The sequence below is a fragment of the Tamandua tetradactyla genome, chromosome 2 (assembly GCF_023851605.1).
Source record: "Tamandua tetradactyla isolate mTamTet1 chromosome 2, mTamTet1.pri, whole genome shotgun sequence".
NCBI classification, from domain to species: Eukaryota; Metazoa; Chordata; class Mammalia; order Pilosa; family Myrmecophagidae; genus Tamandua; species Tamandua tetradactyla.
This window is the reverse complement of record NC_135328.1, coordinates 200,855,818-200,879,662: the sequence shown is the minus strand read 5'-3', so window position 1 is coordinate 200,879,662 and position 23,845 is coordinate 200,855,818. Positions and strand designations below refer to the sequence as shown.

The following is a 23,845-nucleotide window of genomic DNA, read 5'->3' as shown; positions in this document are numbered from 1 at the left end:
CGGCCGCACCTTTTGCCCCCCTCTCCCGGAGCCTAGCCCTCTTTCCGCCACCCCCACCTGAGATTACTCCGGGACCGAACCCACCACCGAGAAACTTACTTTGAGCTTTGGGCACAGCGCTCAATACCTTCCTTTCAAAGCTAGGAAAAAAGGGCGATTTTCCGAATCTGTCAAGGAAGAAGATACTGCCGACCAAACACGCACCCAGCACGGAGTAAAACCCCTGAAGCTGGAGCCTTGAGCATGCGCAGACACGTTGGTGTGGTGGGCGGGGCTCCCTTCCGTCCCTCCCGCCGCCCGCCTCTCCCCGCGCCCTCCGCCTCGCGCGGCGCCCTCCCGATGCGCATGCGCGGCAGAGCCCCGTGGGGAAGGTGCTTCCACATCCGGTGTCTGGCCGCCTGCGGATGTTTTGTTTTCTTGGCTGAAACCACCAGAACGTGAGGTGGCCCGGCGCGGCGCGGCTCCGGACCGACTGCACGGGCGCGGGCGGGCGTAAGTGCCAGGCAGGGAGTCGGCGGGGAGGTGGGCGCAAGGACTAGGTACAGGTAGGTTGGGGCTCGGACCGGCCTGTCTGGCAGATGCCGCCAGTGTCATTGTCTCCATCCTCTGGGAATCTGCAGACTCGGGCTGTGCCTCACCGGTTGCTCCGCGTATCTCGGGTCCGACCGGTGGTGGGAGAGGGCTACCGCGCCCGGATCCGGGCCGGGCTGGCGGATAAAGCGGGTTGGACCCAGAGGGGACCGCGCCTCGCCCCCGGGAGATCCCAGGATCCTTGAAAACCGTCTCATCCTCTTGTTTTCAAGATGGAGAAACCGAGGTCCCGAGAGGCTGTGTAACCTGGCCCTGTCACACAGTGAGGGCGATCTAGAACTACTTCCCAGAGATCCCAAGGCCCAATCCTCTCCCTAAACCTATAATTCCCATAAACCGGAGGGCGGAGTTCGGACGTGTGTATGCCAGTAGTCATGCGTAGAAAAATGGATTCGGGGCGGGGTCGTTTGGTGGAATTGAAAATATGTACTGATAATATTCCTCCCAGGTAAAAATAAAATGAATTTTCGAATCTTAACCTATCTTATAAGTGTACTTGTCCCAAACCATATTAGCGCTGGTAACAATCACAGTTTTTAATAACTTAACGTAAAAATAAGGTTACAGTTGGTTCTTCTTAGCCTGTAGTATTACTGGATAACAGTTTCTGGCTACAGAATAGTTTCGTGCATGATTAGCATATTTTAGGTAATTTAGGGTTTTTTTTCGTTTTCTGAAATAGAGATAAATATGGATGTGTCTCAGGCCAGATCTTTCTGTACAACTCAGCCCAGAGGAGTGTTTTAGGTAATTTGTTAACACAATTTAGGCTTGTTATGATAATGTAGATAGCAGTGGGTTTTTGTGTGTGTTAAATTAAAATTAACCTCTAATGCTGTGCTTACTTTTGGCTGGAAAACATCTGTTAGAATCATAGGTAGAGAAAATTAAATAAATGTGTGTTCTTTATATAGAAATGACGCCTAAAAGGCAGGCTTGGAAAATGAAAAAAATGGAAATGGTGTGGGAGAGAGGAAGTGATGGGGGTGGAGGTAAAACCTGCAGTGCTGTTTGAATATCTTAATCTGAGTGTGAAGAAACATGCCTTCTAAGAGTTTCAGTTTCTAAGAGAAAGGTTTTTCATCTGAATCCATGCTTTAATCCAGAGCCAGGGTTTAGCCCTTGTGTCTCCATACCTTGTGTCCCTGAACTGTAAGTATAAATATTTTATAATAGCTAGTTTGGAATCAAAATGATTTTAAAAAAAAAAAAAGGCTCCTGGAGTTTGATAATCATTAGACAGCTTTGTTGTTTTAGCTTCCTAACTGCTAAGACAAATGCCATACAATGGGTTGGCTTTATGACAGGAATTTATTGGCTCACAGTTTCAGAGGCTAAAAGGCTTGCTGCTGGGGTTGGTATCTTCTGGTTGGGCTGGCAATCTTTGGGGTTCCTTGGCTTTTCCATCACATGGCAGCATTCACGGTGGCGCCTTCTTTCTCTTCCTGTTCTGTTGACTTCAGCTTCTGGCTGCATACTGTAGCATAATTTCAGTCAGACTCTCTTATAAAGGACTCCAGTAATCCACGTTAAAACCCGACTTTATTGAGTTAGGTCACACCTTATCTGAAGTAATCGCATCAGAGGGTCCTACTTATGATGGGTTCACACCCGCAGGAATGGATTAATATTAAGAACATGATTTTCTGGGATACATCACTCCAAGTCACTAAATTAATAAAAGGCTCGCTTACTCTAATTTAATAACCTCCTTAGAAATATTATGACGTGACCGTTTTCAGGAGGAAGTCAGCCAGTCATTTAAGATTTTTCAGTAGTTGGATATGTACCCAACTAAATATTAAATATACCAAAACTGTCTTTGAAATTTAAAAAAAAAGAAAGAAACAAAATGAATCCAAATTTTGTTTTCCAAAGTTAAAATGTGGAAATTCATCAAAAACTAAATCAAATATTATGAAGATGCATGTGGAGTCAAAATAAAGCATTTGTAACTTCACTTTTATTAAATTATTCCTGAACTGTTAATTATTTTCTAGGAACATAAAAATCAGGTTTAAAGCAAGTAAATAGTAACACTTTTGGTGTGTGTGTGTGTGTGTGTGTGTGTGTGTGTTTTCTTTCAGTGACTTGGAATAATGTCTGGATTTCTAGAAGGCCTGAGATGCTCAGAATGCATTGATTGGGGGGAAAAGCGCAATACTATTGCTTCCATTGCCGCTGGTGTTCTAGTAAGTGTTATTGATAACTTGGGCCTTCATTTGTTTGGTGTGTTTATGTTTATGTGTTTTGAATTCTGCATGATGTTTTTAAATGTGTAGTGTTTATTTTTGAGCACTGGATTTATTTGAACAAATGTTGATTTTATTTTGTTCGTTTTTCCTGATGGGAGTTGAATTACTAGTTCCATTTGGAGGGTTCAAATTATGATTTGAAATTTGAGTAACAGGTTGGGTAATTGTTTTTTAACTGCGTAGTAAAAATGGTATAATAGGACAATACTTTTTTATATTTATTCATTATTTAAATCATGCCTCTTCTTATTGAGTATATTAAGTTGCCGGGAAGTATTTAAGAAACAACCAAGTCAAAAACATTTCAAGAAGTAAGCATTACAGGAAAGATTAGCATGGCTCCTGCACAAGGATGACACGCAAATTAGTGAAGCAGTCCATATATTTAGGTAGGGTTTAACAAATGAGTATGATTGCTGAATCATTATGTTGATATTTCTTTTAGTCTCCAGTATCTTAGAGCAGCCAGAAGTAAAAACCTAAAATTGTGGAATTGTAACCCATACCAAACTCTGAAAGCTGTTCTACAGCTAGTTGTTGCGATGTGCTTTGAAGTTTATTGCTTCTTTCTCTATATATTATTTTTTACAAAAAAAAAGTCGATTGTGATGATAAATGCACAGTTATATGATGATATTGTGAACCATTGATTGTACACTTTGGATGCTTACGTGGATGCTTACATAGAATGTGAATATATGATATATAAAAAATATTAAAAAACATTTCAAGAAATATGATTGCATTTCTTAATAATCTGAAGTTAACTGTTTTCTCAATCTCAAAAAATAGCAGAGAATTCCTCAAAATATATTATACAGAAATAATTTACAGCATAAAATTCTTATTTTACATGGCATATCCCTCACGGGATCCGATGTTTGTGCTTTATGATTTTATGGTGTCATATGCTCTAAAGAATGAATGTTAAGCAAAAGAATGACTAGAAATCTAAGTTTAAATATCTCATCTTTTTTTTAAATTTTTTTATTGATACAAAAAAACAACATACAAACATGAACATTCTTAACATGTGAGCATTCCATACTTGGTGTAAAATCAGTGGTTCACAATATCGTCACATAGTTGTATATTCATCGTCATGCTCATTTTTTAGAATATTTGTATCACTCCAGAAAAAGAAATGAAAAGAAAAAACTCATACGTACACATACCCCTTGCCCTTCCCTCTCACTGACCAGTAGTATTTCCATCTCCCCATTAAAATATCTAGTCTTTAAAACTACTAGAGAAATTCTGCTCTCACAAATATATAGAAAAGTTTGAAATTTTAATCTATGAAGAAAATATCTTGAATACTTTGAGCTGAAAGTAAAAAAAAGGGAAATAATGCTTACCAGTAAAAATGTCATTAATGGACTATGGATTATACCCAATAGAAATAATTTGAAAAGCGAATAATTATTTTTAAATAATTGCCAGAAGATGGCCAATTCTAAACGCAAATTGGGTCAGGGTGGTGATACATGTAGGGGAGAGGGCTACTTTTCAAAATCTTCTAGGCTACTTGTCAGAATTTAATGTTTTAATTTTCTGCTGAAATGATAAAAGATATCTAAGCAGATTAATTGTGTTATTATCTGTTTGCCCATGATAATATCCAGACCCAAATTCAATTAAGATAAATTATAATTTGATGCCTAAATTGAATTTAGCATCATCCTGAAACCATCTGTATAGGCTGCACTATAATTTTTAGAACTAGGGATATAAAAAGGAAAAACGTAACTGCAGAGCAATTACATATTTCACAATACCAAGAAGATAGGTAGAATTATTGACATCACATGCAAAATGCATTAACAATAATTTAAATTTTTTTTCATTTTTGATAATAACATCTTATATCAGCAACAAACCTCTAGAAGTCAGTTGGAATCTGAATCACTTTTTTCCTTTCAATAATTTGTTTCTAGTTCACAAAATTAGATTTTAGACTTTATTATGACAATCTAAAATAATGATTGAAGTGAATTTAGAAAATAAATGCGTGTTATTAATTTGTAATTACTATCAGATTTAAGGGCATCTAATATTCAATCACATATTAAGCCATGTACATATGATGTGCAAAATATTATGTTAGAATATTTAAGAAAATTCAGAAATTCTTTAGAAGAAATATCTTCAGTTAGAAACCTTACTTTCTTTAACCAGTAAGTTCTGGAATTATTGTAATTTCCATTGCTTTCACCTTTTTTTTATTTGCTTTAGTTTTTTACAGGCTGGTGGATTATCATAGATGCAGCTGTTATTTATCCCACTATGGATGAATTCAACCACTCATACCATGCCTGTGGTGTTATAGCAACAATAGCCTTCCTAATGTAAGTGTCACTGTTATTAATATCACTTATATAGATTGTCACAAAATAAAAATTCTTTACATATCATTGCAAAGACTTAATTCTTTTAAATGTTGACAATTTAACATAATGGCCATAATTAAAAAGACATAATCTCGAAGGGCTCATAAAGAAAGGCAGCAGTCCTTTGTTCTATTCCTCCTTCCACCTCTCCTTCCACTTCTACTTCCCAGCTTCTCGTGAGTATCCTATTCTTAGGCAGCCAGTGGTAATAACTTCTCAGTTAGGTCAGAAACAGTGTACTTTGTTTAAAATATTTATTAAGTTTTTGTATTCCGGGCACTGATCTAGGTACATGAGATACAGTAGTGAACAAAACAAGGAAATCTCTATGCTTTCATGGGAACTTGTATTCTAACTAACTAGGTAGGCAGTAATTAAAGAGAAATCAATTAAATATATAGTATGTTAGACAATGGTAAGTGATAGGGAAAAAAATAGGGCCGAGAAGAGAGAGATGTCAATAGGGGGTGTGGATTTTAAATAGAGTCACAAAAGGCCTGACTGAGAAAGTGATTTTTGAATATATATTTATTCATGTTTTTCATTAAATTTGGGAAGTTTTCTGCCATTATTTATTTGAATGTTCCTTCTGCCCCTTTCTTTCTTCTCCTTCTGGGATTCCCCAAAGTTTTTGTTTTGTTTTGTTTTTTCTGTTCCTCAGCCTGAGTAATTTCGGTTGTCTTGTCTTTGAGTCCACTGATTTTTTTTCTTCCACAAGCTTCGATCTGCTATTGAAACCCTCTAGGGAATTATTCGTTTCAGTTATTGTGATCTTCACAGTATTGGTTCCTTTTTATAATTTCTGTCTATTGGATTCTCATTTTGCTCATTTATCATTTTCCTGATATCTTTTAGTTCTTTGTATTTTCCTTTAGCTCTTTGAACATATTGAAGACAATTTTTTTAAACTTTTGTCTGGAATATATGACAGCTGGTATTCTTCATTTATGGTTTCTGAAGTTTTATCTTGTACCTTTAGATGGGCCATCATTTCCTTTTTCTGTGTTTGTCTTGTAATCCTTTGTTACGTATTACACATTTTAATATTTTAACATGGTAACTATGGAATCATTCTCTGAGCTAGCTGTTTCTTAAGTTTGGAGCTAACCAAAATAAACAACCAGCACCAAAACACCATTTGCAGTTTTTGCAAACTGGCTCTACTGGCAAAAGCGTGGGGTCCTCTACCTTTTCCAAGAATGCATATTGTCCTGGGCATGTACTTCTAGCCTTAGGAATTCTCCTACTTACAAAGGGATTTGAATGCTCCTCTACTCCCTATGGAAGAGACTTCCCTCCCCTCCCGGGTGCTCTGTTTTATACCTGACTCTTACACCAGGCCAATTCAATTTGATCGTTTCTTACATTGCTTTAGCTTTCTGCAAGCTTCTTCTGCCTGCAGGAGAGTGATTGTGGAAAGGCAAGCCAGAGAGAAGTGTCCTGGTCAGTCCTTTAAGTGGCCACCCAACACATTGTCACCAGTATACAAGCATGTATGTACATAGGAATCACTCTGCTCCCTCTGGAACAAGGTGAGGGCCACACAGAGAGCAGGCCAGCTCCACACCACACTGGGAGGTTTGGGGAGAGGCCAGCAAGGGTGCCATGAGCTTTTCTTACCATTTTTAAGTTCCTTTTTCTTGATTCAGTTACTATGATCCTTTAATTGTTTTTTGGAGCTCTGGGGAAGATGGTTGTGCTACCTTTTGCTATTTGTTCAAACATTCTGTTGAGGAAAAGAACCCTGAGGCATCCCTAACTGCCATCTTGATTGACCAGAAGTCAATTCATAAGAAAATGATATTTTTTAAAGAAAATGAAGAAGCTGGACATAGAAATATATAGGACAGTATCATTCCAGGCAGGTGCAGCAACACGCAGAAAGGCTTTTTGGCAAGAAGGTCAGTATGGCTGAAATGGCATGACCAAGGGAAAGAGTAGTTAGAGGAGAGGGGCTGATGAAGTAGGACCTTGTAAAGCATTATAAGAACTTTTTTTTCATTATGAGGGACATGGGAACCATTCAGGTCTTTTGAGCAGAGAAACAGCATGATCTGTCTAATTTTAACAGGATCATTGCTGTTAAACAAAAGTAAAACCTCAGTAAATATTTACTGCAAAGCCAAATAGTATGTTATGGTTTCAGTTTCAGTATCATAATCCCATGCCACTCAGAGAATTTTCAAATGTATTTTTCCATCTTGCACTCTACTAGTTTCTCAAATCCGTTCAACATTTTAGTTTGCTCCACATTTGAACCATGCTAAAATATGGTCAGTATTGTTTGTTTTTCCTAGAGTTTCTGGTTGCTTTCTTGGTAGAAAGAACGTACATTTTCTTTGGGATCTATTTCATTGTTCTTGAATGCTGTTCTAATTTAGATGGCTGCTTACTCTGTGGGCTATAATAGTCTTACTCATTTTTTTCCTAAAGTCTGTGGTTACCTTTCTCTCTTTTTTTCTTGCCTTCTCTGCCATATTTAATTTTTTCCAAACTCTCAGTCATATTTTTTATTGTGTCATAACCTTCTGTATCCTGGAGCACCTACTCCTAGAAGCAGACAGATATGCCAGCTTCAGTATGAATTGATTGCTTTGTAAGCCCCGGACAAAGTTATCCCTATGGGATTTCCCTTCACCATGATTTAGCATTGGATCCGCTTTTTCTCCTAGTTTCCACGTCATCTTTCTTTCTTGGTTTTCATATCATTTTCCTGGATCCCGTCCTCAAATACCTCAAATAAAATTGTATAGGAAGATAAGAAGCTCTGAAAATGTCTCTATTTTTTGTTCATGCTCAGTTAATAGATTCATTGGCTGTAGAATTGAACCATGGTCTTCTGGTATCCAGTTTTGTGGATGAGCTTTTGATGCTAATCAGATTTTTACTCCTCACTGTTTTATAATCAATTTTATTTTCCAATCATCTTTTGAATTTTCTCATTTCAGATCGTACGTTTTAATTTCCAAGGGTTTTTCTTGTTTCAGATGCCTTTTTATGTCCTTAATTATCAGCATTACAGGTAGTGGCCATCTGTCTATTTATCTGGATCTTTCTTTGACATGCTGCAGGCCTTTCCTGAGATATTTCATGAGCCTTGGTTGTCCATTCATATTTAAGGAGTCAGGGAGAGGTTGAACAGAAGCTCAGCTCCTAGGTCAGGGCTTCAGTTTAGGATAAATGTGTAAAGAGCTAGTCTTTCAGGTCTGAACTTACCAAATGCCAGAATGTGTAGATCTTTGTCTAGACATTAGTACTATAAGTGGCTGCTATAATTTCCTCTCAGATAGTTCTTTCAATTACTTAAGAACTGTTTTTTTTTCTTGCCCAAAGAAGGTAAACAATTGCCAGGTGTGTTATAAATTAGCAAGGGTAGGCAAACTGTGACCAGGCTTGTTTTGAAGTTTAATTGAAATACAGCCATTCTCATTTGGTTACATAATGTCTGTGGCCACTTTTTCACTATTATACAATTAAGTACTTTGTGACAGAGACTTTATGGCCCACAGGCCTAAAATAGTTTGTATGGTCCTTTAAGGAAGAGTTTGCTGATCCCTGGAGTGTAGGAGAAATAATTGAGACTGGATACAAATTTTTCATTAATCCCTATATTAGCAAACACTACCCAGTTTCTCATTCTTGCCCAGTGTTTCAGTTTGCCAAAGCTTCCAGAATGCAATATACCAGAAACAAATTGGCTTTTATAAAGGGGATTTGTTAAGTTACAAATTTACTATTCTAAGGCTGTACAAAATGTCAAATTAAGGCAACAAGAGTATACCTTCACTCTAGAAAGGCCCATCACTTTTGGGATTTCTCTGTCACATGAAGGCACATAATGATGTCTGGTGGCCCTTTGCTCCTGGGTTTCACTGCTTTGAGCTCCTGGTTTCAGTGGCCTCCACTCTTGAGCTTCTGTCTGTCTCCAGGCATCTCCAAATGTCTGTGTCTTACTTTCATTTCTCTGCTGTTTGTGTGGGTTCTGAGAACTTCTTTCTCTATGAGCTCCTTTAAGGACTCCAGCAAACTTACTAAGACCTACCTTGGATGGTCAGGGCCATGACTCCATGTAAGTAATCTAATCAAAAGGTCACAGCCACAGTTGGGTGTGTTGCATTACCATAGAAGCTACCTAATCAAAAGGTCTCACCCTACAATCATGCAGGTCTGCGCCTACATGGTTGGATGAGGATTAAGAGAATCTGGCTTTTCTGAGGTACATAACAATTTCAAACCAGCACATGCAGTGTGCAGGACCTTCTGGGTTCTGTCAGAAGGACTGCCCCATCACTGGAGCCTCCTCTAAGCAGAGTCTAAATTATAATCTCCTCCCCTCTGATCATCTGTTTTTTGAATTCCAGAAATGTAAGGAAACTTTCATCTGGTGAGCATCTCCCTTCTATTGTTTTTGCTTTTCTGCATTTATACTTTTTCCTTTACTCTCATGTTTAATATACTTTGGGGAAGAAAAAAGGAAGAGTTGTTAATCTTACATCTTTAACCAGAACTTCAGCATCATTTTTTTCTTTTATTTCCCTCTATTACTTTTAAAATTTGGTATAAAATGCATTCATTGAGGTACGTAAAGTTCACAATCATGTATACATCTCAGTTTTTACATACATGCATACACATATGTACATACACACACCTGTGTAGCCACCACCCAGTTCAGGATTTAAAATGTTCCCATCACCCCAGAATGTTCCCTCATGCACCTTCTGAGGCGGTTCTTCCACCACATTCATGCATAACCGGTGATCTGACTCCTATTGATTAATCTTCTGCATAGACTTTTTAAAAAAGATATTTATTTATTTTTAATTCTGGTAAAATATGTATAACATAAACATGATTTTAACCATTTTAAGTGGACAATTCTTTGAAAATAAGTTCATTGACAATACTGATAACTTTCATTACTATTTCCAGATTTTTTTCATCATCCCAAACTAAAGCTTATCCTCATGTAGCAATAACTCCCCATTCCCCATCCCTGAAAATCACTGTTATACTTTCTGTCTCTATCAATTTGCTTATCCTATGTATTTTATGTAAAATAAATCACACAATATTTGTCCTTTTGTGTTTGGCTTATTTCATGTTAAGTGGATCTTCAGAGTTCCACATTATAGCATGTATCAGCATTTCACTTTTTATGGCTGAATAATATCCCATGGTATAGATAAACTATATTTAGTTATCTATTCATCTGTTTTCTCTTTTTTTTTTTCACATGGGCAGGCACCGGAAATCGAACCTGGGTCCTCTGGCATGGCAGGCAAGCATCCTTGCCTGCTGAGCCACCGTGGCCCGCCCTATCTATTCATCTGTTGATGTACATTTAGATTGCTTCCACCTTTTGGCTATTTGAATTATGCTGCAATGAACATTGGTTACGAGTATCTGTCAGAGTCAGTGCTTTCAGTGCTTTGGGTATATACCTAAGAGTGGAATTGCCAGGTCGTATGGTAATTCTGTTTAACTTTCTGTTGAATGACCAGACTGTTTTCCACAATGGCTGCACCATTTTACATTCCCACCGACAATGTACAGGAGGTCCTATTTCTCCACATCCTCACCAACACTTTGTATTTTCATGTTTTTTAATAATAGCTATCCTAGTGGGTACAAAGTGGTATCTCATTGTAGTTTTAATTTGCATTTTTCTAATGGCTTATGATATTGAGTATCTTTTCGTATACTTATTGACCATTTGAATATCTTCTTTAGAGAAATATCTATACAAATCCTTGGTCCATTTTTAAACTGGGTTCTTTGTCTTTTTGTAGTTGAGTTGTAGAAGTTCTTCATATATTCTGGATATAAAACCCTTACAGATATATAGTTACCAAATACTTTTTCAGTTCTGTAGGTTGTCTTTTCACTTTCTTCTTTGCCTTTTCATCAGTGCCCTTTGATGCATAAAAGCTTTTAAAAGCTTTTAATTTTTATGAAGTCCTTTTTATCTGTTTTTTTTTTCTTTTGTTGCTTTTGGTATAAAATCTACAATCTATTGCTTACTTCAAGATCCTAAAAATATTTCCTTCTCTTTTCTCGTAAGAGTTTATAGTATTAGCTCTTATGTTTTGGTCACTGATCCTTTTTTTTTTTTTTTAATTGTGAAATGTAACGTTCAAAAAAGCAATAAATTTCAACTACTTGTACATTGTGACAAGTAGTTATAGAACAGTTTAAAAGAATTTGATATAGGTTACAGTTCCACAATTTTAGGTTTTTCGTTCTAGCTGCCTCAAGGAACTGGAGGCTGAAGGAAATAACAATATAATGATTCAGCAGTCATACTCATTTGTTAAATCCTATCTTTTCTGTAACAACTGCTCCTTCTCCTTTGATCCTTCTCCCAGTCTTTAGGGGTTTTTGGACTATACCCATTCTAAATTTTTTGTGTTGGGAAGGCTTTTGATAATATGGGATAGGGAATAGTACTAATTGATGTTCTTGGAGAGGCTAGCCATTCTTGATATCAGGACTTATCTGGCCTAGGAATCCATCTGGAGGTTGTAGGTTTCTGAAAAGTAATCTTAGTGTGTAAAATTTTTGTAGAATCTCGGATAAAGCCTTAGGTGTTCTTTAGGGTCGGCAGACATGCTTTTGGTTGGGGTTTAACAAATCCTGGCAATTATCAATATCTAGCTAAAGCTAGAGTAAGAGTAGCCACCAGGATATCCTCTTGACTCTATTTTAATTCTCTTAGCCACTAATAACCTTATTTCATTACATTTCTTTTCCCCTTTTTGATCAGGAAAGTATTGTTGATCCCACAGTGCCAGGGCCAGGCTTACATTGATCCATTTTTAATTAATTTTTATAGATGGGGAGAAAGTCATTTGCATATGGATTTCCACTTGTCCCAGCATACTTTTTAAAGAGACCATTCTTTCCCCATTATATGGACTTGGCACCCTTGTAAAATTCAACTGGCCATAGATTTGTGGAAGCAGGACATTTACATAAACTCAGAGTACCTCATAAAATGCTTATAAATTACAATGGGGAAAAAACTTTCAGTGGAGAAGGGTAGTATATACACCTTAATCAAACAAAGTGAGTGTCACCAGTAATGGGACAAATCAACATCGTGTGCCCCCACCCCCAGTTGGATGTAATGAGAAAACTTTTGTTATTTCTGCCATGAATACATTATAAGTTAATCGTGAGGAAATGTTACTCAAGCCCAAATTAAAAGAGATTCAACAAACTTCAACTTATGTGTAAGACCAAAAGAAAAGATGTTTATTTGGTGCAAAATTTATATTTTTGCTAGGGCATTATCTAATTTAACTTGTATGGTCAGTTTATTCAAACACCATAATTATCTGGTAATTTGAGCAGGGACTGAGCTCTTTCTTGTTGGTTTGTACAGGTCAGTGTGATGCCCTGATACATCCCAGAGTGATTTGGGCAGAGAATAAAAAAGTATTCTCAAAGTCCCCTTAGGAGACTGAGGAAAGGGGAGGAAGTATTAAACTTCCCCACTGGGGAATTCCTGATATTCTTGCAAGCATTGGGGACAACCAGTTCAGTAGGCCAAGCCCTCAATCTTGGGGCTTGCACCTTTGAAACTTATTCCTACAGAGAAGCTAAGCCTACGTATAATTATGCCCAAGAGTCACCCCAGAAAACCTCTGTTGTTGCTCAGATGCGGTTTTTCTTTCTAAGTGTACTCTACAGGTAAACTCACTGCCTTACCCCCACTACATGGGACATGACAGCCAGTGATGTAAATCTCCATGGCAACATGAGGCATGATTTCCAGAGATGAGCTGGGACCTAGCATCATGTGATTGAAAAAACCTTGACCAAAAGGAGAAGAGAGAAATTAGACGAAGTTTCAGTGGCTGAGCGATTTCAGACAGAGTTGAGAGGTTATCCTGGAGGTTATTCTTATGCATTATATAGACATCTCTTTTTGGTTTATGGTGTATTGCAGTGTCTAGAGGGAAGTATTCAAAACTGTTGAACTGTGTCCAGTAGTCTTGATTCTTGAAGAAGACAGTATAACTATATAGCTTTTACAGTGTGACCATGTGATTATGAAAACCTTGTGGCTGACACTCCCTTTATCCAGGGTGTGGACAAATGAGTAAAAAAAAAAAATGACAAAAATATTTAAATAATTGGAGGATGGATAAGGGGTAAAAAAATTTGGTAGATTGCAATACTGGTGGTCAATGGGAGGGATGGGTAAGGGGTGTGGGATGTATGGGGTTTTTCTTTTTCTTTCTTTTCCTGGAGTGGTGCAGATGTTCTAAAAATGGTCATGGTAATGAATACACAACTATGTGATGATAAAAAAAATTAATGTGGTGATGAACTATGTGATCATACTTTGAGCCATCAATTATATAATTTGGATAGATTGTACTGTGTAAATATATGTCAATAAAATTGTATTAAAAAAAGACATTGGAGGACATAACTGACCTCTGAACCCTTCAAAAGCATTAAGATCATAAAAGTAAAAAAAGAAAACAAAACAAGATTGAGAAACTGTTTCAGACTAAAGGAATATAAAAGTGTCATGAGAACGAAATGCAGCTTGTGATTCTGGATGGGATCCAGAGCCATTTACTATTAAAAGCGTTATTGAGATCATTAGGAAACTTGAATGGGATCTGAAGATGCAAGAGTAGTGATGGATTAGTATTAATTTCTTGATTTTGATTGTAGTATTGTGGAGAACTATCTTGTTTGGAGGAAATAACACACAAATTTTCTGGAATTAGAGGGCATCATATTAGCAACTTACTCACAAATGTTTCAGAAAGAAAGTTATTTGAACTGTACTTAAAACTCTTGTAAACTTAAGATAATGACAGAGGACAAATGGAGATTTTTTTCCCCCTATTTGTCAGGCATGGCTGTCTGACAAAGGGTTATAAAGTTTCTTCACATAACTTAGCAAGAAAAAACAAACACTAAGAACCTACTAACATAAGAACATCGGTATTTTTTTTAAAATACAAAGTTTGTTTAAAAATACATAATTCTGCGTACAAAATAATTTAGTTACTATAGAGGCTTCTAAAAATATAATTGCATTTTGATCATTCTGAAACATATTTGAATGAATAAATTAAGATTTCATATTACTGTGAAAAAATTAGAGTTTATGTATTCAATACGTGTTGAGAATCTACCATGTGTTTAGGCACTGAGAATAAAAATAGTAAACAAAATAGACATGACCCCTACCCTTAGCTTACATTCTAGTGGTAGACACACACACATACACACAAAGGTTAAATGGACTTAATATAAAGTGTATGTAAAATTTTATAACTTTTTAACTTGAGCAATGTAAACATTTCCCCAGAATGTTTTTGAAAAATTTTAAAGGACACTTGAAGAAAGCAAAGCTGCCTCAATTTCATGTGGTATGGTTAGAACCTCTATCAGGGATTGAAAAAGTAGGATTTTACCTCTTGAATCCCCAATAAAATCTTTTTTTTTTAAAATATTTTTATCGACACATATACAGTCCATACATGGTGTACAATCAGTGGCTCACAGTATCATCACATGTTGTGTATTCATCACCACGATCTTTTTAGAACATTTGCATCACTCCAGAAAAAGCAATAAGAGGAAAAACTCATATGTCCCATACACCTTCTGATAAAAATCTTGAGAGTAAAAAGTCATTGTTTTGTTGGAAATATAATTTTCCCCCAAACATTGGTCATTAGTATAAAATAATTACCAAAAAATCCATTCCAAAGCCAATGTTAAGTAATTTTTATATCGTCTAGGGCCTGTTTTCTCTCTCTGCCTTTGCCATAAGTGATTATATCTTAAGTATGTCTCATATGTACAAATAGATAACTAAATGAGATCAGTCTAAATTGTTCTTTGAACTGCTCCATTCTTAACAAGATAAAATGTTGAGAAGCTGGTTCTCAAATTTTAGCAAGCATCACAATTACCCGAGGACTTCTTAAAACATAGATTGCTGTGTTTGGGATAGAGCCAGGGAATTTTCTTTTTTAACATGCTAATTAAATAACGAAACTCTCCAGGGACCACAGAGAGCATCTTTAGAGAGTATCTTTAGAGATATTCCAAAGAGTATGTGGTTGACAGAACTTGCTTAAGATCATATGAACCAATTTCTCAAGACCCACAAAGTCTAACCTTGGATTTAAGGAATTCTAACATATCTGGTAATTTGATGTCATGGATAGTGTCTTCTTGGAGAAATTGGAGACCCCAATTTCTTGATTTTGTTTTATTCAAACAGGATCAATGCAGTATCAAATGGACAAGTCCGAGGTGATAGTTACAGTGAAGGCTGCCTGGGCCAAACAGGTAAAGAGGTGCAAACAACATTTTATTTTACATGTTTTACATCCTGAAAATGAGAAGGCTGCAGGTAAGAGCTACTTGTCCAATGTGGCTCTGTGCCTGAGGAAGGCAAAACACAGATACACAGGGCACAGCTTATTTGAATATTTGAGGAGACAGAGATTAAGCAATTTAAATGGTAAATGTAAATATTATATCTTTATAAAAATAAACCTTGATATGGGCAAATTTCAAGTGTTGTTTTGTTTTGTTTTTAATGAAACAGGAGAAACTGCTGTAGGCCACTTTGGTCTATGTTCTCAGATTCTCCTCTGGGTCCCACTCTCGTTCAATGAACTTCAGTGGAAGAGTTAGAGAAAAACTGATCTCTAACCTTGTATACCCTAAACAGAAAAAATAGATGATTGTAGCAGTTAGTGTTGATAACAGTAACCCAAAAATAACAAGAGCCAGGACTAAAATACGGTCATCATATCTCTAATTAAACTTTTTAACTAGTCAGACATAGCTTTGGAGGTCTAGAGCCAGTTGTGTTTAGTTTAATATCATGACTTATAAATAAGGGCTTTTATTATCTTAGAGCTAGCGTTTTAAGTTTTGGGAATGAAATTAGAAGTTAATATGTAACATCCTATTTACTGTTTTTATTCAGCTAGGCAGTGTTTTTATTAGAATGTATTCATGCTAATTAAATAAACTCATTTATCTCTAATGACTCCATTTATTTTATGGCAAGTCTTTATAAATATATATAAATGTGATTTAAAAGTTAATTGTCTTCCTCTGTTAACATAATTATAACGTAGCTACCTAAACACCAGGCACGGTAACTTTGAATTTACTTTGCTACCAGATTTCCCTAAAATATGATAACTTTTATATTCATATATCCTAAATATGATTTTTTTTTTGTAGTGCAACTATATTATTCTTTGAAAATACTCTCAGAGGACTTTAAATTTTGGAGCACAATTTCAAAAATATATAGAGAACGAGCCTCTAACTATCATAAACATATTCTGTGAGATGTTTTATAGAAATGTTGAGTGTAGTTTTTTTAAAATGTAAATAGTTTGGGAAAGCAAATAAATGCCCTTAGAATGTACAGACCAACCAAGAAGAAAAGGACCAATATCTGCAGGGATGAAAGATTACTTAATACATCTTCCATCATACTCATTTTAGACTTTCTTGGCAATTATGCATGTTTTCTGTTTGGGTGTTTGTTTTCTTTTTGAAAGAGTTAATCGTGCTGACTAAGAAATAGTTCTGATAAAGTGTTATTTCTTTTAAGGTGCTCGCATTTGGCTGTTCATTGGGTTCATGTTGGCCTTTGGATCTCTGATTGCCTCTATGTGGATTCTCTTTGGAGGTTATGTTGTTAAAGGTAAGAGAAAATATTGTTTACATTTTACTTGATTGGACTACTGTATTTTACATTAAAGTTGGTTATTTTAAAACAAAGCTTTATTTTTATTTTATAGCCTATGTATACATAGGCTATTATGCCAGGGAAGCCTCCTACCTGCAATCAGTATTCTTGGTTTCTCTGTATTTTTAATATCCCTTCTGTATTTTTTCTTCTGATTTAGAGCCTCAAAATAATAGGATACATTTCAAATCTGGCTTCTCTTTGGCTTCCAAAAGCCTCAAGCAAAATATATATGTTGTCTAGCTATGTGGCAGGTTTTAACTTGCTGAATAAAATCCATGTAAAGCTAACATCCTAGAATTGAAATTTAGTCAGTTAAGCCTCCCTGGTAATATGATGCAATCTCTTTTTAGAAAGAAAAGTAAATTAACATTCAGTTTGCATCTGCTGTGTAAGGTCAGTTTGAGGCAAGCTCAGGAAAAAGCCTCACTCTTAGAGACTTAATATCATAAATAGTTTTCTTGCTGCTATGGAATCTTTATCATCATTATCTAGCTGAAATTTTGCCTTGAGAGACCCCAGAAAATTGTGAAACCCTTTTAATATGCCAGGAAAAAACTGACTAGGCCTATGCTAGTTAAAATATAATGTTAGGGTGCATGGGTAATGCCTTCTGTGCAGGAGATCCGGATTTGATTTCCAGACCATTCACCACCACCACCCTACCAAAAAAAAGTGTGTGTGTATTTGTGTGTGTGTGTGTGTGTGTGTGTGTGTGTATAGATATACGTATGTATAATGTTCATTATTTGCAGAAATCTGGTTCATATTTTAATATTTCTTTCAATAAAATACAACTCTCTATTAAAATCATGGGCTTCCTGGATTTTTATTAAAATCATTTAAATCTTACAAACAGGAATAATAGACATTTTTAAATTTTTATATTTTTCTTTTGTCTACATAATTTACTATGAAAGCCATATTATCAAATGTTAAAAATAGAAGAGAAAGATACTAAAATAACTCACCACTCTTAAATATTTAGGTTTATTTCTTTTCAGTCTCTCTTATTTTTATGTAGTTATAGTCATAGCATAAATGCAGTTTTGAAGCCTGCATTTTGTATTCAAGATGATTTCATAAATAGTTTTCTTGCCGCTACAGAATCTTTATCATCATCATTTTAGAACAAAAACATTCCTTTTTTTCCTGATCATCTGAATTGCATAATACTTATTCAGTGATTAAGGAAACAAAACAGTTCAAAGAAGAAAAAATTGCTAATAATTCTTCTTTCCCAGATCTAACACTGTTAATATAGAAACCCTTTTGTAGGAGTGTCTTGATCTCAAAATTGTATGTTATTTTCCTAAAAGCTTCTGGAATCAAATAGCATAAGTTTATGCTTCTAGAATTATTAGCAGCAGATTAATAATTTTACGAAGTTGCTTTTACTTAGCATTTTTATTGACCATTCTCATAGTAATAGTTATTTAATATAAAATAGTACTGAAGAACTATACAAATCAGTTGTTAGATAAATCAAATTAACTTAAAACTGTTTTGAGGGAAAGTTGATAGTTCATCTATTCATCATGCCTCGGTTTGTCATTTAGTTAGTAATCATTAACAGTTCCGGTGTTGGAAAGTGATGAGAATCTCTATTTTAGTCTCGGATAAAATCGGGACAAACTGTACCTTCAGCAGTCTTCCCTGTTTTCGTGAATGGCTGCTCCATCTTTCCAGGTGTTTATGCAGAAAACCTTGCATGATTAAGGTCTGTCAAAGAGGGCACCCCTCTTCCTCTCACAGCTCTTGTCCATCAGCAAACCTTCTTGACTCTGCTGGCAAAATATATCCTGAATCCTACCACATTTTACCCTCTTCATTGCTACCATCCTGGTTCTATCCATCACTGTCTATTGCCTGATTTCCTGAAATAGCCTCCTACTCTTAGTATAGCAGCCAAAGTGGCCCCACTAATCTATATCAGATCATGTCCCTTTTCTACCCAGAACCCTCCAGTGACTTCTCATCTCCAGTCAGAAAAATCACAGACCTTGCTAAGACCTCCAAGGCCCTGTAGGATAGTCATCCCCTAATTAGCCCTCTTCCCTTCTCTGATCTCATCTGCTTTTTTCTCTTTGCTCCCCTGGCTGTTAATATAATCCTAAAATACTAATCCTAAAATACTAGGTAGGCTCCCCACCTCAGGGCTTTTGTACTTTCTATTCTCACTGCTTGAAAGTACCTTTTCCCAGATATCTGCATAGTTTCTAACCTCACTTTCTTTACATCCTTTTTCAAATGTCACCTTCTCATGAGGTCTTCCTGGTTACCCATTCTAAAATGTCATCATCTGTTACATTTCCTATACTTGTTATGTTTTATTTTCCCTCCTTCCATTTATTATCTAGCTTCATGAAGGCTAAAAAAATGTACTTTCTTTACTGTTGTACCACCAGCACCTTAAACATTACCTGGCACATTGTATGCACTCAGTAAATATTTGTTCAGTAAATGAACTTACTAAACTAAGGCTAGACTCAGTCATATGTATTATCATTTAATACCCAAAGTGATCATAGTTAACTGAAAAATCAATTATGGTAGGCAGGAAAGCTGGTATTTATCAGTATGTCTGAAACAGAATGTTTGGGTTTACGTGCCTCTAAGTGTTACAGTTATTTTTACAGAAAAACCCACAGTCTACCCTGGAATTGCTGTATTTTTCCAGAATGCCTTCATCTTTTTTGGGTAAGTTTGTTTTATATTCTACATCCTGTCTTTTTTTGTTCATTCTTTTTTTTGGAAATATTTTCTTTCTTTTTTTTTTTTTTTACATGGGCAGGCACTGGGAATTGAACCCGGGTCCTCTGGCATGACAGGCAGGCATTCTTGCCTGCTGAGCCACCATGGCCCTTTTCTTCTTTTTTTAATTGTGAAAAATAACATGAACAAAAAAAACCAATACCAAAGCACACCGCAACAATTAGTTATTGAACAGATTTCAGAGTTTGGTATGGGTTATAGTTCTACAGTTTTAAGTTTTCCCCTTCTAGCTGCTCCAAGTCATTGGAGATTAAAAGAAATATCAGTATAATGATTCAGCAGTCATACTCATTTGTTAAATCCTTTTTTTCACTGTTATAACTCCACATTCTTCTTTGATCTTTCTCCCAAACTTTGGTGGTGTTTCAGCTGTGCCCCTTCTAACTTTTTCAGGTTCGAAAGGGCTATTGATGATATGGAATACAGGGATGGAACTAACTAGTTGATGTTCTGGAGAGGCTGGCCCCTGTGGTTTCAGGACTTATCTGGCCTAGGAACCCATCTGAAATTTGTGTAAATAGTTTCTTTTATAGCAGTCACTATAGTTGGTTGCCTAATTTACCTGTCTGGTGCCCCTCCTCCATGTCATTGTCATAAAATACAAAGAATGCATTTGAGAAGGTTGTTTTTAATACATGGGTTGGTTTATTGCTGACTTTTAAAACATACATTAATTTAAAAATTGCAATCCCCTCCCCCTTAATGAAGAACTGTTATTCCTGAAGGTTTAGTTATGTAACACTGACAATGTTTATTTTCCATCTAGATCTCTAGCAATTGCTTTTTTCCCCCTAACAATTGCTTTAAAATAAGCCTACTTCAAACCATTTATCATCACTATTTGGCTTCTGGGTACATTTTATAGTTCTTTCTGTCCTTCGTGTCATTAGAACTTTGGGTGAGATTTGCAGTGTAGAGAAGGAAAAAAAGCCCTAAAGTTTTTTATCCTCCTGATGAAATTACAGCTTAAAATATTGCTAAAAGCCTCGAAACTTTTATCAATAATCTTCTTCCTTTTTTTTTTTTTTGTCAATAATCCTCTCTAATGTTAATTTTTCCTGGAAACTTAGTACCTTGCCCTTTCTCCTACCCTTATCCTCCCCCCCCCATACTCTTTTTCTTCTCATTGGGAGTTCTTGATTTTGATTACATGATAGACTTCTGAAGATGTGGAACACCAGACAGTTCCATATGCACAACACTAGCATTGCTGGAAAGAAAGATCTGTGGTTTTCATCACAATTCCAAAGAAGTCTGTGATCCAAAAATGATTTAAAAACCGCTATGTATTTTAGGTCTTTTCCTTCCCCACCCCTCCCCACCCATCCCCTAAAATGATTAAAAAAAAAAAAAAGTCCCATCTCTACTTGAACCACTCTTTGAAATACTAAATTTTGCCATTTAATAATATTCAGAAGTTCCCTTACAATGCCACTACCACAATTTTGTAATCAGTATGTGAAAATAAGAAAAATGTGAATTTAGATGTGGCAAGATGCACCTCTTTGAGTCATATCTTGTGCCCTGAAGAAACCATGAAGGGTAAAAAAAATTTTTTGTTTGTTTTAGTCATTGACTTTTTTTTTAACACTTTTTTATTGTGAAATATTATATATGTTCAAAAAAAGAAAAGGCAGTAATTTTCAAAGTACACTCCAACAAGCAGCTTCAGAACAGATTTCATAGTTTGATATGGTTTATCGTTCCACAGTTTCAGGTTTTTCCTTCTAGCTGCTCCAAAACACTGGAGGCTAAAAGAAATAGCAGTGTATTGATTCAGCAGTCATACTCGTTGTTAAATCCTATCTTCTTTGTTATAACCCCTCCTTCTCCTTTGATCCTTCTCCCACCCTGTAAGGATCTTTGGGCTATCTACTTTGTAACTTTTTAGTGTTGAAAAGGGGCATCAATAGTAAAGGATAGGGGGATGGAATTAGTTAATATCCTTGGAGAATCTGTCCCTCTGGATTTTAGGGCTTATCTAGTCTAGGAACCCTCTGGAGGTAATGGGTTTCAGAAAAGTAAACTTAGTGCATGAAACTTTTATAGAGTCTCAGAGCCCTACCTGTCCTTTAGGGTCAATAGGCATGATATTGGTTGGGAGTTGGCAAGCCATGGCAATTAGCAATATCTAGCTGAAGCTTGCATAAGAGTAATCTCCAGAATACCCTCTCTACTCTATTTGAACTCTCTTAACCAGTGATACCTTTTTTTGTTACCTATATTTTCCCCTTTTTTGTCTGGAAGGCATTATTGATCCCATGTTTGAGATAACTCAAGGGGGTTCCCAGATTAGGAAGTTTAATAGCTCCATATTTTTTCTCCAGTCCCTCAAGAGACTCTAACCAATCCTTTTTTTTTGCCCCCTCCAGTCCTCAAGAGATCCTACCAATACTCTTTTTTTACCAATGCTTTTTAATTATCAGTCCACCATAGTCTGGGATGTCTCTGAGTATTACAGTAAGCTATACAGAATTACAAGGCCTCATATCCTTTGCCCATTTTATAATTGGGTTGTTCTTTTGTTGTTTTTTATTTAATATTTTTATTGAGATATCTTCGTGCACCATACAGTCCATCCGTACTTTGGGTGGAAGGCATAGCTATGTGATTATACTGGGAACCATTGATTTTTTTTACCTAGGTTGGATTGTATGATGTGCAAAAAGAAGTTTAAAAATGAGCAGATAGATACAAGTGCTGGAGAAAATGTGGAGAAAGAGATGTATCTGTTCACTGTTGGTAAGGAGGCAGAGTGTGCAGCCCCTCTGGAGGGCTGTGTGGTATCCTTTTGTTGTTGAAGTATGTAATTTATTTATGTACACAGAAGATCAAACCATTATCTGGTATGTGGTTTCCAAATGTCTTCTCCCATTAGTTGGCTGCTTCTTCAAGTTTTTGAAAAAGTCCTTTGAGACACAGAAGCTTTTGATTTTTAGGAGTTCCCATTTATGAGTTTTTTCTTTTATTGCTTGTACTTTGATGTAAAGTTTAAGAAGCTATCTCCTATTACTGATTCTTGAAGATATTTCCCTATATTTTCATCTAGGAGTTGTATGGTACTGGTTCTTATATTTAGCCTTTAGTCCATTTGAATTAATTTTTGTATAGGGTGTAAGATAAGGGTCCCCTTTCATTCTTTTGGCTATTGATATCTAGTTCTCTCATGCCCATTTATTGAGAAGACTATTCTTTCCCAATTCAGTGGATTTGGGGGCCTTATCGAAGATCAGTTGACCATAAATTTGGTGGTCTGTCTCCTTACTCTTGATTCAGTTTCATTGGTCAATATTTCTTTGTGCCAGTGCCATACTATTTTGATCAGTATGGCTTTATAGGGAGCTTTAAAGTCAGGAAGTGCTAGTCCTCCCACTTTGCTCTTCTTTAGGATATCTTTGGGTATTTGAGGACTTTTTCCCTTCCAAATAAATTTGATTACTATGGTCAACAATTCGGGTGTAACTAAGTTGGAAAAAAAAAATTTGATTACTAGCTTTTCCAAATCTTTAAAATACTTTTTTGGAATTTAGATTGATATTGCATTGAATCTGTAGGTCAATTTGGGAATTGAATCTTAATGACATTCAATTTTCTGTCCATGAGCACAGAATGTCCTTCTATTTATTTAGGTCTTCTTTGATATCTTTTAGCAGTATTTTGTAGTTTTCTCTGTACAAGTCTTTGATATCTCTGGTCAAGCTTATTCCCTGATATTTAATTCTTTGGGTTACTATTTTGAATGGATTTTTTCCTTAATTGTCTCCTCATTTAGGTAATTACCTGTGTATAGAAACATTCCTGATTTTTGTACGTTAATCTTGTATCCTGCCACTTTGCTGAATTTATCAGCTCAAGTAGCTTTGTTGTAGATTTCTCAGGGTTTTTCAAGTATAGGATCACTTCGTCTGCAAATAATGAAAGTTTTACTTCTTCCTTTCCTATTTGGATACCATTTATTTCTTTCTCCTACCTGATCACTCTAGGTAAGACTTCTGGTACAGTGTTGAATAATAGTGCCGACAGTGGGCATTCTTGTCTCGTTCCCAGTCTTAGAGGAGTGCATTCAGTCTTTC

At 36.1% G+C, this 23,845-nt stretch overlaps 1 protein-coding gene and 1 non-coding gene across 5 annotated transcripts in view; both read left to right on the top strand.

Moving 5' to 3' along the window:
- Positions 1-339: 339 nt before the first annotated feature.
- The window catches only part of TMEM50A (transmembrane protein 50A), a 34,450-nt gene continuing 10,944 nt past the window's right edge, over positions 340-23,845 (top strand). Inside the window, exons 1-6 of one of the 4 annotated variants that reach the window (XM_077150783.1) lie at positions 340-492; positions 2,679-2,783; positions 5,082-5,194; positions 15,501-15,568; positions 16,860-16,952; positions 19,637-19,697. In XM_077150783.1, coding sequence (XP_077006898.1) covers positions 2,691-2,783; positions 5,082-5,194; positions 15,501-15,568; positions 16,860-16,952; positions 19,637-19,697 — 428 coding nt within the window. In that variant the 5' untranslated portion in view covers positions 340-492; positions 2,679-2,690. Of the gene's footprint in view, positions 546-1,319; positions 1,339-2,678; positions 2,784-5,081; positions 5,195-15,500; positions 15,569-16,859; positions 16,953-19,636; positions 19,698-23,845 lie in introns of those variants that run through there. The other 3 variants (XM_077150784.1, XM_077150785.1, XM_077150786.1) reach the window with 3 other exon arrangements.
- On the top strand, positions 3,123-3,233 carry LOC143675316 (U6 spliceosomal RNA). The gene has a single exon (XR_013171548.1). It is a non-coding gene; the product is annotated as a U6 spliceosomal RNA (small nuclear RNA).